The 15,713-nt window shown below is 40.1% G+C and overlaps 1 protein-coding gene across 2 annotated transcripts; it reads right to left on the reverse strand.

The window, feature by feature from the left end:
- Window positions 1-954: 954 nt before the first annotated feature.
- Window positions 955-15,152, reverse strand: mapre2 (microtubule-associated protein, RP/EB family, member 2). Of its 2 annotated transcripts, XM_047590264.1 has the most exons (8): window positions 13,072-13,099; window positions 9,066-9,227; window positions 5,948-6,075; window positions 5,135-5,280; window positions 4,826-5,042; window positions 4,544-4,689; window positions 2,589-2,744; window positions 955-2,427 (listed from the first exon to the last, which is right to left on the reverse strand). In XM_047590264.1, exons 2-8 carry the CDS (start codon window positions 9,185-9,187, stop codon window positions 2,329-2,331), a joined length of 1,014 nt encoding a protein of 337 aa, XP_047446220.1. In that variant the 5' UTR covers window positions 9,188-9,227; window positions 13,072-13,099; the 3' UTR covers window positions 955-2,328. The 2 variants fall into 2 exon arrangements, with proteins under 2 accessions (XP_047446220.1, XP_047446221.1); XM_047590265.1 differs by lacking the exons at window positions 9,066-9,227; window positions 13,072-13,099 and adding an exon at window positions 15,056-15,152.
- Window positions 15,153-15,713: the final 561 nt, after the last annotated feature.

Raw genomic sequence — 15,713 nt, forward strand, 5'->3', positions numbered from 1 at the left:
GCGGTATCGATAGTACCGATACCAATATCGATAATAATTAAGGTGGCCGCATCGTTTGTCTAAAACTGAATGAATTTTCATTCACTCCCTTCCTTTCATTGCAATTAAATCAGGGTAAGGCTGCTCTGTGATAGAAGCAGCATTTAGACAGAAACGGTGACGTTACTTCTTCAATGAAACCGCTGCAGTCTCACAAGAAATAGAAACCTTAGTATCGATCTCATTACGTTGGTATCTACCAATATCGATATTCGGATCGATTCGCTCACCACTACTACGCTTTGGTAACTTACCATAAACAAATACAGCCAATTTGTGGTGTTGGGGAAATTAATAAACTCTGGGAAATCAAATGTTGCACTGTAGTTTGTAGTATAGTATGTAAAAAATATATATTTTCAAGCTGTTTGCACAAAATGTGAGTTATCTCTCTCGTTGCTGAATTTTAACACTAGAGGGAGTAGTGCTCTGCTGGTAAAATTACATAAATGTAAAAGTCCTTCATACTGGTATGTTACTGCAGTAAAACATATAAGAATTGTCTGCAAAATAACCTAATAAGGAGTAAAAGTATCTTTCACAATGACCCATTTAGAAGTCTAATATTATACCATATTATAAATAGCACTTTTTGGTAAAACTACTATAATTACTGGTTACTTTTATTACACTCTACTTTTTACTACACAGAAGGAGTTGTGAACAAACGTAGCTATATTAGCTCCAACACCACTACCAAATTGAAATGATACTTGCATAGAAACAACTGCCTGCTTGCATGGAGCACTGTCTATATTTAAAACAAAGTATGCTAATTGCCATCATATGAGATGCAACCTTAGTAGTTAGTATAAGTAAATATATACTATAATAATGAAAACAAAGCATAGAGCTTCCTGCTATAAAGAACTTGGGCATCAGATTATCAGTTCGGAGGGACAGGACAACCCCAGGTCGACTCAAAATGTATTTTATTACAGCAAATCCATCCGAATCTCCACATCTTTCAAAGAGCAGTTTCAACATACAAAAGCTCACTTAACATGTTTGTTTTTTATTAAATATGTAAAAAGCAGGTCAAGTTATTCACAAATAAAATGCAACCATGCAACACGTTTTTTGGGGAATGCATAATGAGTGGGACGTAAAATAATAATAATAAAAAAAAACATTTACCATTCATTAATTATTGACAGTACATGTTTACATTCCTTTTTCATTTACACAATAATATATGACTTAAGCATTGTGGTGCACTGCCCTGTTCAATTTTAGTAAATGCAATATTAAGAAAGGGTATATGCTGTAGTTACTGGAATATAGTGTGGCAAATTGTTCAGTGAACTGACTTGTGTCTCTAAGACCTGTGTTTAAAAAAACAAAACAAAAAAAAAAAAACACACTGAACCAAATGTCCGAAAATCAGAACAAACCACAAGTTCCAGCTGAGGTTTAAAATGTAAAAAAATGTTGATTCATAATAAGACTAGTCCGCAATAATGTTTTTTTTTCCTTCCCAATGTTTATGGCATACCAAGTCTATCACTAAACCACCTTATATGGTGTAACACATTGTGGAGCACATTGATTATGTGAAATTTCTGAGGACAGTTGCAAAAACAGTCATAAGTTGGCAATTTACTACATTTTAACCACGATTCACTGACTGTATTGTCCCCTTAGTGAGGATGCAATGCAGATTCTTGCACTATTCCTAAGGCTTAACGATAATAATAATAAATATGGTGAGGGTCTATGGACAGATTGTCCAGTACAGAGTCAAATGTCAGTGCAACGTATGGAACGAGGTTAAGTAAGAGCTACTACGAGCCCTTCCAGGGCTTGGCTTATTGCATTCTTGTGATTAATATTGTTGTTAGGAAAAATAAAAACAAAATGAAACAAAAAAAAAAAAAGAAAGCTGGGAGGTTAACACTCGCACTGACAGGTACAGGCTACCTGTCTAAACTTCAGCATTTAATCACATCTACTGTAGGACCTGAACTGACTTTCCACCCACACAGTCCTTTTCCAAACTTCCTTGATGGTCTGAGCTTGTATGCTGGAGGAGGTCGTCACCACAAACCTGCCACAGCAGTTCACCAAAAGTCACGAAAAAACACCGAACAGTGAGCAGAGGGACACAAAAAATAAAAACTGTGATGGTGCTTCTATCCAGGAGGTTGCTTCATGTGCTCAGTCTTGGAGAAAACATAGAAAAAAAAAAAAAAAAAAAAAAAAAAAAACATGAGGAAAAATTAAAATCCTTTTACAGTTCTCACATATTTAAAAAGAGGAGGGTGTAACTGCAGTGAAGGATGATGGCAGTCAGTATTCGTCCTGTTCCTCCTGCTGATCATCTGGTGCCTCCTCGTGGGCTTGCTGGTCCACTTCCTGTCCGTCACCCTCAGCCAGATCTCCTCGTTCCTACGGGGGGGGGAAAAAAAAAAAGGACACGGATTATAGCCTGGGGGCTGACACACGTGATTACACACAAAGACTGAATTCTGATGTTGTTCAAACCACATTCCATCCAATTTCTGCAAAGAGAACAAATTGTTCACATCAGTTTAGTATCGGAGGCTGACCTGGTCGTCTGAGGAATAGAGGACCTCCATTAGCCGGTCGGCGAAAGCATTTTCTTCACCCTGTTCCTGGCACAACAGCTCCACCTCTCGCAGCTTACTGAAGTAGTAGTCCCGCTCCTTCTCCACTCCTTCCAGTGCCAACTTTAACGTGTTCACCTGCACAAAAGATGTTCAGAGGTAAAGCCTCAATGACGAACACACAAAACTACACGATTAACTGGAAACGAGACAGACGAGCAGCTTTGCACCAAACTTGACGGTGACTCATCCTTCTTAACACAAAGCGTTGTTTGAGAGGCAACAGAAGGCGTCCAGAGTACTGCTGAACCCTTCAGTCCTTTAATTGATTAGTATATGGATCCGAGCCCACTCTGAAGATAATCTATTGATCAACTTAGTCCTTCATTTGCAAGTTGCTGCTTCAGAAATGTTCAAATCCTTAAATCCTCCAGTTGCTGGCTGGATGTTTTTTATTCGAGCTAGTTGGTCACATTATATAAGCAAGCTTCAACTCGCTTCATCGTAGTTTCATTCTTGGCTTGGATCTTACGTCCACTCTGCCAAGTTACTGTAAGCAGTGTGACGGTCAGAAACCTGCTGGATGGAACTGCTTTGTGGTGTTCACACGGCCTCTAATTTTATTGGACTACAACTCTGTTGGTGGTAACAACAGGGAAAAAGTTATTTATACTCTGTCACAGCAAAAAAATAAAACAAAGAACAGTCCTCTATAAGCAGATGTAAATGAATTGCAAATATAGAATACACTATAGTAAAAATATTGGATTCCCCCTTCTAGCGTAACATATGTGGACCGGTCTTCATCTGTTTTCTACACTGGATAGAGCAGTAAAATATAAAATCATGATTCTGTCCAAAACTACTCAAGATGGTTTAAGACCTCGATTTATTTGATTTGTAATAATTTTTTGTAGCCATTAACGACATAACAAATAATTTTTGAAAAGCCGGTAATATAATTTGTATTCCTTCTCTTCCAACTGTTTTACACAAGTACAAGAACAGCCAACTGTTTAACAATTTGTTAATTACAAGCAGCAAGACCCAGAGCAGACAAACAAAGACAAAGTGCACATGCAGTTCAACAAATGGCCACTCAAGGACCCAAAAAAACCCCATAAAAAAGTCATGTTAAAATCATTAGCCTAACAGCATTATTGCCTAAATCATATTGGAATGTTTTGGGAAAAGAAGCACAGTGGTATTTTTTTTTTAGATTTTGTAACAGTAAGTCAAAAAAAACTGGCGTAGGCAATTATGCCATTAGGCTAATGAAATGCCAAACTCCACAGCAAAACTAAACATGGCTACTTGATGTCTTTAGCCAATTTCTCCATTTATGAAGACTGCATGAGGGAGTGATTCTTCTATCCCCCTTTTAAGTTGTGTTAAGGCTTAAAACTATGCATAATTTAAAATGTGGCCGAGTGACAGATGGGTCGCTAGCTAACGGTCTTGGCCTAACTGGCCACAACAGCTACGCTAACACTCAACCTATTTGCCTGTATTTGAATTAAAGTACACAGGAACTGCCCAGACGGCGATAGCTGGTACCTGTCATTCCTCATGTACAGCTGATGATCTTTTACTTCTGGAAAGGACTGATTCAACTCTTAAGTTAATTTCATTATTGGGATTGAGGTCGGACAAACCGATCCTGTTAGCAAAGTACGTTATGTACATTATGTTTTAGACTATTTATGTCATGATATTCAGTGAGAAGCTGATGCTTTAAGATATTGAACAACCTAAACAATGATATGTTGTGTAGCTTCATTTCATGAGAACAGAAACCCAGCTGTGTGGGCTGATGTGGAGGAAAAATGTGGAAGCCATCGCTGCGGTTCAATGGTGACCACCAACACTGCCGGTAGGGAGCATGTGAGCCATGTGAGGAGAATATAATTTAAAAATAGTGTTTTTCTTAGACCTACCTGCTCAGTAAGATGTGTGACCTGTGCTTCCAGTTCCTTCTCTCCTTTGGCAGGAGTTGATGCAGTTGTTGGGATCTTTTTGGCTGACGAGGGTCTGGATGTTGGTGTCGCAGTCTTGGGGGTAGTAGAGCTTGATCTTGAGGCTCCTGCAGCGGATTAACGTTTTATTATAATCTTGACGGGCAGCCTAACAGAATTCATACCCAATCACCACATGATCATGTGCATGTAAAAGTCTTGTGATAACCTTTATATAAATTATATATTTTTTTTTTTTTTTACCTGCGGTAGGAGAGCTGGCTGCATGGTGAGACTTCTTTGGCAGGTTGAAGATTTGCTCACCGGGGTCGGGTGGAGGAATGGCATCCTGACCCTGTCTGGCTTCAACCGGGTCATACTCTTTACCATCGTAATTGGCGTCAAAAAATTTCTTAAACCACTGGATGAAATCAAGATTGTCCTGAAATCTGCCTTTAACCAGCTTCTCCACAGGAATAATCTGGATTTTTTTTTTAAAAAAAGAAAAAGAAGGAAAAATATAAGCAACATGCGAGGAGTAATATAGAATTAATTAATGTGTAGGAAACGCACCTTGTCCACATTCATCCTTTTGAAGGACGCCTGCAACAGTTTGAAATTGTGAATGTACTCGTGCTCCAATTTAGCTTGAAACTTGACCTTCTTAAGACTAATGCAGCCAGGGAAGAGCAGATCCATGAACTGGCAATAGGCTGCTCCTGTAGAAGGAACAGAAACTCAGTTAGGTTTATAAGCGTTGGCACGAGATGTAGAGGACTGCAACAAAAATGCCGTCCAGATAAAGGCTATAACGTCTGTCTTGGCGTGATAAAAATCCCATTAAAGAACAAGCTGTCTGGGAGCTTCGTCCAGATCACTGACCCTGTTTCCTTAAAAAGAAAAAGAAAAAAAAATAATAATTAACTTTCTTTGTAATGTGGCTAATATTAACTGAAGCCTAGTTGGGCCTTCATCCATTTGAAACGAGGCCACAGCTCAGTCAAAGCTAAAGCTTTGATAAACCTTTTTGATTTTCTAAACCCGAGCACATAAGTAATCCACATCAAATAACAAGCCTACACCTTGAGAAAAGGGGGGCAGAGCATGTGTTTGTGTAGGCCGACTGATTGAAATTGGATTACATGGTCACAGCGGGAGAGCACGGCCGGCTACAAGTTTATTTATAGACAACTCTCCGCTGACGAGAGGTGAGCGTGTTTCTACAGGTTCCTTCAACCGGCGGCTTAAAACCGAAAATTACTCCTCCACGCTTTACAGGTGAAGATGTAATCTCTAAAAACACGCTTTACATCCCAAACACACACTCTGACATGATAGAGGCGGTAGAGGAAGAAAGGGATAGAGGAGGGCTTTTTTTTTTCTCACCTGACGAGAGCTGCTCCACTTTCGTATAGTTTAGACAAAGAATATCGTTAACCCAGGCAGTAATGTCATGCCTGCTCATAGTCTCCTGGGTTATTGAGGTAGAATATACGTTGACCGCCATCCCCCAGCTGCAACAGAAGAAAAAAACAACACTCAAAAACAAAAGCAATGCGTCTACAATCAGGACAGATTTAATATTTCAGACTGTGGTAGACAGAAATAGAGTCCATTAAAATTTAGTTTTCCGACTGACATTCAAAGGAGCAAAGAGGCAATGAATTAACAACGTAGTACTGTTTACTATACTGGTGTACACTCTCTACACTCTACCTTATACTGTACACAGAGCCTCCCTGTCACAGACAAACTATAGTACAAAGTAGGGTAGATACAAAAAGAGCATGGTTTCATTTTAGAGGCTGAATCAGTCGATGTTATCTTAGAATAATCCCAGCGCACAATATTATCTTCGCAACAAGTTAATCCTAATTAAACTACATTCAAAGCACTGAAATGTTGTATAGAAATAACCTCGTAGTATATGTCGGCCACAAATCTGTCAATACACATGAGGGCATCCTTTGAGAAACGGTTGTATTCAGTGATTCATTTTGTAAGTGAATTTTCTTTTTGAAAGCAAATTCTCCATTTGTGTTGCAGTAGAGTCTGTACACACAAGACACCAAGCTGAATAGTAATTAAAAAAAAACTGCTGCAGTTTAATCTGGTTGCAAAAGTGTGGCTTTCAGGGCCCCAAGGCTCCTGCCCCACTTGCACGGGGGGAAGCACACTATTCAGGCCTACATACCGAAAGCATGCAATGTCTGAAAAATACAAAATGCAACTCAAACTTTGATCCCTAAGATCGAGATTAGGCAGTTACAATGTCAACACTCAATCAATGCTTGCATTGGTTAACTCTCATCAGAAACCAGGCCAGCAGCATTAGTCCTAGTGTGTCACACCCACAGGCTGCACCTGGGTGGGTGGCTTTCTCACCGTATTATACCTACAAACTCATTCTAATATTGTAACCGTGCACTAAATCTTAGCTTCGTAAAGGTTATTGTATTAACATTTAAAATAACTGAGAAGGGCTGTTGATTCAACTGTGTTTTCATTTTGGAGGTGGCAGCTTGTGGCACTATTGAATTGTGGTTCATTTTAGTCGAGACTAGGCTACGTAACAGGGAAAAAAAACAAAAAACATTAATCCAGTTTAACAACATCACAAAAAATTATCGTAGAGCTGCTAGTTGAAATACCACCACATGAACTGAACGTTATAACACTCATGAAGGGGGACGTAGGGCAGGGCTGTTATATAAGAACAAATTCATTAGTGCTCCTAATGTTTGGTTTTAAACTGCAACAGGTCAAAGGTTTAAATCCCACAAATCGATATCAAATTGTAAGTTAATAATATATCTAATAATATTTACCATGCACCAATAATACAGCTTCCTCCAAAAAGAAAAAGAGGAGAAGGCTGCAGCATGACCAGGTCAACCTCATTCGTAGGTAACATTAGGACAACTGCATTAAAACACCCTCTGATGCACAGGTGTCCAACATACGGCCCACGGGCCAAAAGCAGCCAGCCAGGGGGTCTAATCTGGCCCGCAGCATGAATTTGGAAAGTGACAAAATTACATAGAAGACAGCAATTTTTCTATATAAATAACTATTAGCCCTAATTCGTTCACTGTTTCAGTCAGAGAAGTGGACAGAACACACCACTGAGACCCAGGACTAAACAGCAGACGGAAATGAGCCCAAATTACACTAATTTTATTTTTATTTGATGGATAGTTTATTACTAAAAATGTGTCATTGTCATTACTTATAGGTTATTATGCTATATTATGCTACTGGTGTGGGCCTGGTTGAGATCATATCTGATCTAATGGTATTATAGAACCAATATGGTCATTCCAGCCTTTCTGCAAAAAAACTACTCACTGTTACTAACTACTAAACTATTTCTCATGAACATTTCTGGAGCATGTGCATATTCTTTGTATCGTCTGAAAGCCAAGACTCTGACGTTTCTACCACAGAAGTCTGAATCACTTTAAGTGGAATTGTTCTGGAGTAATCAAATTTGGCACACGGTTAAAAAATGTTGCTGTGTCGCTGTGTTTTTTTTATTTTGAAAAGATCAGTGTTGGTTGAATCCTATAATGACTTTTATCAATGAAATCCGAAGAAAATGACATACATTACATGCAGCACCTACTCAAATACAACTCGCGTACAGAGCTCTGATTGGTTCAAAAAGCCACTGCTGTCTCATACATGACCCAGCAGATAGTTAAAGGGTTAAATCGTGCTAAGTCATCATCCAGTCGCCCAAAACCGGGGTATGCGGCATAAAAAAAAAAAAAGATAATAATAACCCTTTACAGCTATAAAGTTGGGGCTATCGCGGCTTTGCAGGAGCAGAACCTCGGCTGACTGGATCCCTGGGAAGGAAGGAAGGAAAGTGGGCCAGCCCATCTCATGTCAACAAAGCGGATGTATGTTAGCATGCTTTGTTAGCACAGCCGACAACCAGGGCTGGGCTTGATGCCCGAATTCAAACATTTGGGGGTGGTGGCGGTGGGTAGGTGGGTGGAAGGGGATAGATCTTTTGCAGCAGGTTGTGTGCGCTTCGTGCGTAAAATAAATAACAGGCCACAAATGCACATTAATCGTGACACTTGAGGGGGGGAGATTAAGGAGTAGCTGCGGAGTGAGTGTCATGTCTGGATGGGAATATTCTAGCAGCGGGAGCGGCTTCTCCTTCTCTGGGAGCTCCTGTCATTTGACAAGCTGGACTCAGTCGACCCTCCACAACGAGCCACTGCGCACCAAAAATAGCCTCGTAGTGTTGATTTGTCTGCGCTACAGAGAGGGAGGCTCATATGAGAGCCATTAACGCCGCACAGCCAAGAGCTAACATGACAGGAGACTGTGAGACAACAGGGAAGGAGGAGGAATAGCGGTGGAGGAGGAGGAGGAGGAGGGGGCCAGGTTTCTTTCTGCACCACGGTGTGCGTCTTTTCTTTCTTTTTTTTAAAATGATTTTCTTTTTCTTTCCTTACATTAAATTAAATGCGGCACTGCGCTGGTTTACCTGTAGGCGCGCTCTCCTCGCACTGTATTTTTCCTGTAAGGAATGATGTTGGTTCCGTTGTCCGGGACGATGTCGTTGTTATTCTCTCCATTTGGGGAAAGGGCTTGGGTGGGACCGGGCATTTGGGTCTCTAAAATGTCGAACAGATACTCTGTTCTCTCTCTGGCCGGGAAAAGAAAAATAAAAAAACAAGAGGAAGGATGCAATTGCTCAGAAAGTGCCGCACCTCCGGGTCTCTTCCCTTCTGTCTGCTAAATCTCTGCCCTGCTGACGTCACTGCGTCCCGGGCCACGTGACTGATGGGGCTGGCTGCCTCTTCCTCGCGGTGGGCTATTTCAGCGACACCAAAAAATCAACAATGATCGCCCGTGTGCTTAAAATAAAGCACCGGGATCAATCAGCTTTGGCGAGGTCGTTCATCAAATGAGATAGAGACAAAAGCCAAATCAAGAATAGATTAGATTAAAAAATAAATAAATAAATAAAAAGCGGGGGAAAACGCAGCCCACCCAGTTTCACCTTCATGGTAATCATGATCACCAGAGAGCTGCTTGGCATGACAACGATGACAGCAGGCAGGTCACGGTAGATAGGAGGTGGTGCTGATGAGAATCATGACCACACATGGTATGGGATGTAATACTGATTACTAACCATATGAATCAATCAAATACAAAACACTCAGATTTACTTGTTCAAGATTTTCAAAATGGGAGAGATGACTGTATGACTTTAATCCATTTGTTTTTATGTGTTGTAAAGTAAAAGCATACACTCTGCCAACTTACTTGTCACTGCAAATGTCACTGCTTGCCAAGAGATAATAACTGACAATAAAAATAAATTTCTGTTTTATTTTTGATCAATAAGACAACTATTTTTATTTTATTTTTTTAAATTGCACACTTGCCACTTAATTAGGTACCTGAGAGAAAACAAATGCATTCTTACTTAACAGTCCTGCACTAAATCTTGGCTTCATGAAGGTTATGGTATTCGGTATTTGTTTAAAATATCAGAGAGAGCTTTCACAATGCATTAGCCACTTTTAATAAAGGCTAAAGAGTGCCTTGGTCGTCTTCTTTCTTTGCCACAGAGAGAGAGAGCTGTTGATTGAACTTTTTTTTCATTTTGGAGGCTGTGGTTTGTATAACTGAATACTGAATACAATACTGAATGGGAATAGTATTGTGTTGTTCTGACAAATAATTTAGGAATTATCCATCCATCCATCCATCTATCTATAGTTTAATAACAACACAAATTAGATTCTCTAAAATGATCATAAAGTTGAATTCCCGTCCTTCTGACACCGATTCAACATAAACAGAACAATATAAAAGTCATAAACTGTTATAGTAGAAAGCATTCAGCTTCAATAGTGTACCTAATGTTCTGGCAAGCGAGTGTAAGTCAATTTAGAAAACAACATTGCTCTTATTTAGAGCCCAAAGTAATGTTTTGATGCCATAAAACCCAAAGACTAAAAGTGGAACCAGTTATTTGGCCTTTTTTTTAACCTTAATTCATTAATTTGCTGTACACCAAGACACTGATTAATGGACTAATCATTCTGCATTAATGAAACGCAGATTTTAAAATTTCTGTTACACACGTAACAACAAAAAATCTCAGTGCACATGTGTGTTGTGTTCAAACTTTAAACAATGCAGCCCTGCGGTTGCTAAGCTACCACTGGTTTATGTTGCCACATCTGTTGTTGTGATGCTGCTTTTGTTTGGTTCCTGGCAACCACCACGAATGTGACACAGAAAGCCTCATAATATTTAAAATTGGGACATCCAATTAACTGAAATGAGATTTTAAATGCTATATGGTTAGTAATCAAGGATGGGAAGCTACGGGGAAGTTATGTGGACCAGTACGTCACAGTATCTAACAGGGATGATGGAAACCTGATTGATCTGCTGACCACCAACCACATGGCCCAACATCCCGAGTCACTGTTTATTGTTTGTCTGTTCTTTTCATTTACTTTATTAAACCCTCACAGGTAAATTCTTACTCTCTTCATTTGGAGCCGCCACCGATCCACCAATATCAACGCTAAAAGTCCAAGAAGGATAGACAAACAAGAGCCATGCGCCATGCAAACAAGAGCCATTCCCATAGAAACACTTTGTAAGAAAACTCTAATAAAAGAGCTACCATGGAGATGAGACAGCTAGCATTAGCATCCATGCTAACATTGACAAATATTGGAAAAATTACTAATCTTTCATCTGTTTTTATGCATGTCTAATTTTGCCACACATATTAACTGTATGTTTTTTTTCCATTAATTACGGGTTTTGTGTGTTTTTTTTCTTCTATGGTAATAGGCATATTTGATATAGTTTGTATAACCTAGCAACAGTAACACAAGAAGTCAGGATTTGTCAAAGAGATGGAGCCCTGTAGTTGGTGGCCAACAAACCAATAAAAATGCCAACAAAGTGTCGATTTGATGGCATAGTCTTAGCACAGCAATGTACTACCTGCTAATACTATGGTGTTTTATGCAGGAATTTTGTGCAATAAGTACATTAAACCATTCACATGGTCTCCAACATTAGCATTTCAGCCACTCTATTTTACTGCCTTGATTTTTTTCCTTCTATCGTCGTTTGGTGTTGTTGTTTTTCTTCCTTTAAATTTTATGTAAACTTAAACACTGACGCAAGACATGCAAGTGTCGATTTTGAGATCAATATGAGCGTCCATGTAGCAGCATCCTTAGTCTAAAGGTCATCTCACATTTTAGGCTGTAATCTTTGAACATTGTAGCATGTCAGCATCTTCTTCTCTTTTTTCGAGATATGTGGGTGCATCTTGAAGCACCATAAGGCAAAACATTCTGCTGCTTTTGAAAGGATCTAGGACACCGAATCCTCACTCCACAGTCTGTCCCCACTTAAACTCCTAACTGAAACTCTAGTGCCACCATCAGGCCAAACTTGAGGTCACTATTTGGAATGAACATTTAGAAAAGCCTTTAAAAACTGATCCCTGATTAGATAATAAGGTGAATGAAATCTAATTTTACCCACACAACCTGCACTCAATGCTGAATACTATTTCAAATCACATGTAAGGTATCCAAACTCTTAATTTGCTGATTACAACTTATCAGCAGGATTTTCATTGTCCATATGTACAATATATCCACAGCTTCTGCTCAGTGATGCACAATTTTGAGTAAAGCTTTACTTTGAAGACATATTCCATATTGAGGCTATAATTTCCATGCTCAGTCTTATTTATTCAAGTTTTATCAAACACACCAAGGCTTGTTAACGTCAGCAAGGCGGCTGTATGTGAAAGTCTGAGCTGAAAACCTTTGTGATAATTCACCGTTGCAGTCTTTGAAGTGCTTTTTAATTTAAAACAGAAATAAATCAAGGCAGTGTACCAAATCTATAATGCTCTTGTTTAGCTTAGGAAGCTTGTGTGGTTTTCCTGAAGGGAAATATGTGCAAAATATTACTTACTCCTCCGCTGGGTCATAAGTGATGTTTACACAAATTCCTGCAGAGTCAAACACAAGGCATGACCGAGAACTAATCTCATTAAGGGACCAAACTGTGGACGCTAGAAACGTCTCCGCTAAGAACCACAAGCATGCAGAGCTACGTTTCCACTACAGCCCCGCTACATATATGCTAAAGGCCCGTTCAGACTGACAAGTGACAGCCACAGTGTATTATGAGCACAAAGCCAAAGTGGTCAAACTTCAGAAACAGCAGGGAAACTGCAAACTCTGCGTTTGTCCACGTTGGTAGCAACTAAATCCCCAAATGGAGCATAAATCCCATACATATCACCACTGGACTGGCGGCGACATTATCGCCAGGCTGTCATTGCAAAGAACTTACCACTTCCCAATCTGAAGGGCCTGCATGCATGACCTTCTTTAAATGAATGGCCAGACTGTGAAGCCTAAGAACGACACAAGTCAATGTAAATACAGGAATAGCACACGTCCTCTGGGGACATGACTGCTTACTTCGAAAGTAGAGGGATTCTCCGCCTTGGTGCACTTTACAAAAAGACAGGATTCGTGTCAAAAATGGAAAACCAAAGAGTGCAGTTACATTGCAAACAGAGCACAAAATAGTCACGAACATTTAGAGAAGGAAACGATCTGGGAAAGCTGGGAAGAAGGCCGACGTCCTTCAGTGTGTTAACTGGCTTTCAGACTCAAGCCTGTTGTCTCAGGTACTGATATTGACAATCAACAAAGTCCCGTGTGCATTAGATCCATTAGTACGAAGCACTTACAGACGGAAGATTTTACAGTTGTGCAGAGCCAGCGAGCAACGACGTTATAGGTAAAGGAATGTCTGATCCATCTTTATGAAGCGCTAAAGTCTCATAAACTCAAACTATGGTTATTACACTTCTATGTTTATTACGTACAGAACAAAGATTAACGAGCTCTAACCTTTTCAGCTGTTTTTGTACAATAGTACCTCATCTATTGACCACTGCAGGGTGAGAACAGCCTACAAGAGCTGCAGTTCTGGAGATGCTCTGATCTTATCATCTAGGAATCACAGTTTAGACCTCATCAAAATCACCCAAATCCTTCCACTCGCCCATTTTTCCCCCCTATTTCTAACACATCGACTCGGAGGACAGAATGTCGACTTACTTACCGATATATTCCCATAACCACTGACAAGATTATCAGCGTTACTGACTTGACCAGCGATTGTGACCACTTGGTCGTAATGTTATGGCCGATTGGTGAGTCAAATTATGTGCCAGTCCCAGTTCTTAATCCCAGCGTAGGTTGCGGTTTGAGTTGTTGTGCTACGGGACATTATTGGAAGCAGCGAACGCACACTCAAGACAAAAAAAATGTCCTTACATGGACATCAGAGAAACGATGACATCAATCATAGAGTGCTTTCTAAAAAAGGCAGTTATGCTTTAGATAAACGTGGAAGCAATTATAGGGTACTCTGCAATTCCGCGTACAATAAATCAAGTCATAATTAAACCCATTGACCCAATAACCACTTGAGTGACTACGGCAAACCTCTGACTAATTTCATAGGCCAGAAGCACAGCGAGAGCTTTCTTTGCCTTTCTGTTAATGTAGCCCGAGGCTGAATTTATAAGGGTGGATTGATGTGTTGGTACTGCACAGCTGGAGAACAATGCTTTATAGTAACTGGTAATGCCGCGGCCCATAGTGAATCAACAATGGGCTGTTGTGCACAAGCTTGTTCCATCAAAGGAGAGGTAGAGGTGCACTGTTAATTCAGAGGGTGAGGGGCAGCAGCTCCACCCTGCACACTAGCATTCAAATAACACCAGATAGGGACTCTGCTGGCCTGATGTGCAGGTTGGACGAGTTTCAATATCCAGGTGGTTAGGGTCGATATTCAAGGTGGAACATCTGGTGTGTGAGAGGTGTGCTTGTAGGGTGGAGCAATCATCTGGGGTACATCATGGGTGTAAAGACTAGTTTTCATTTGCCATTTTGAAAGGGTCATTATAGCCGAAGACTAAGCCTTAGACTGATTTACTCTGCTCACAGTTTTTTGTCGTTACTGGTGAAAGGAGAACAGAGCCGTCTTGAATTCAGAGATTTTCTAAAGCGAGTCTGGAACAGAGCAGCTAGCTTCAGTGAGTGAATGAGGCTAACTCGGCTTCATGACAGAAGTGAAAGACACTGTCAATAACGCCAGGGCAAAAGATGGACTGTTTTACCGGGTTTTAACGAGTCATATGCTACGTAAGGAGACGATACTACATTTTGCTCAGCTAACCGCCAAGTTAGAGTAAGCTAATTTTGCTCAAGTCTACACTTTATCAGAGCAGTGACAGCCGACATATGCCCTGACCCGGGGTAACATCACCGTACGAACCGGCGACGACTGCGGAAATACACTCCGGTTTCTGCGTTTTACTATCACGTCGCACGTCTCAAATCAAACTATAATGTAATAGAAATTCAGAAAAATTAAAAGCTGACTCACCCGTAAACTCCAATCCGTAGGTTACAAGGTGTTAAAAAAAAAACGGAGCTGTTTTCCGGCTGAGTCACCCCACCCACAAACGCCCATTCGCCCAAGAGTACGATGAACGCGCAGCTTGCACCTGATTGGACCAAGCCTCATCGCGGTCGCAGCTGATTGGTCCTCCGCCCACCGCTGCCGTGAATTTGACCAATTGCATCTCGGTGCGTTGATCATTCACAACATCGAACAGCTCTCGGGCTTGTCGCCCCGTGTCAAATCACTTTCCCTCTCATCTTTGTCTAAAAACCGACATGTGCTTAGAGTAGTCAATAAAATATAAGTGAAACAACATAATAAATACCAGCTGAATACAAAAAACGTAACATTAAATGTTATATATATATATTTTGTGATATACTTGTGAATATTATCGCCGCTGTTAACACATTTAAGATAGGCTAATTATTGTATTTCGTAGATGAAATTATTAATCTACACATTTTGTAATTAAAATAATAGCGTTATTGCTATTTTCTTCCTTATTTTAACCACAGGATGGGATTAACTGAACTATAGAGGTAAAGAAAGTAGACTATTTGCATTTTAGAATAAATTAACCAGATTTTCAGCCACTGATACAACTGCACTACCCCTCTTTTAACACCAGGGAGCAGCC

The sequence above is a fragment of the Mugil cephalus genome, chromosome 7 (assembly GCF_022458985.1).
Source record: "Mugil cephalus isolate CIBA_MC_2020 chromosome 7, CIBA_Mcephalus_1.1, whole genome shotgun sequence".
NCBI classification, from domain to species: domain Eukaryota; kingdom Metazoa; phylum Chordata; class Actinopteri; order Mugiliformes; family Mugilidae; genus Mugil; species Mugil cephalus.

Bases quoted from the DNA above. Each gene is read 5' to 3' on its own strand.
- mapre2 (XM_047590264.1), bottom strand. From the start codon at position 9,187: ATGCCCGGTCCCACCCAAGCCCTTTCCCCAAATGGAGAGAATAACAAC. The intron at 6,076-9,065 runs GTAAACCAGCGC...CTTCTGTTGCAG, and splicing joins CGAGGAGAGCGCGCCTACAG to CTGGGGGATGGCGGTCAACG. The intron at 5,281-5,947 runs GTGAGAAAAAAA...TTCCTTCTACAG, and splicing joins AGTGGAGCAGCTCTCGTCAG to GAGCAGCCTATTGCCAGTTC.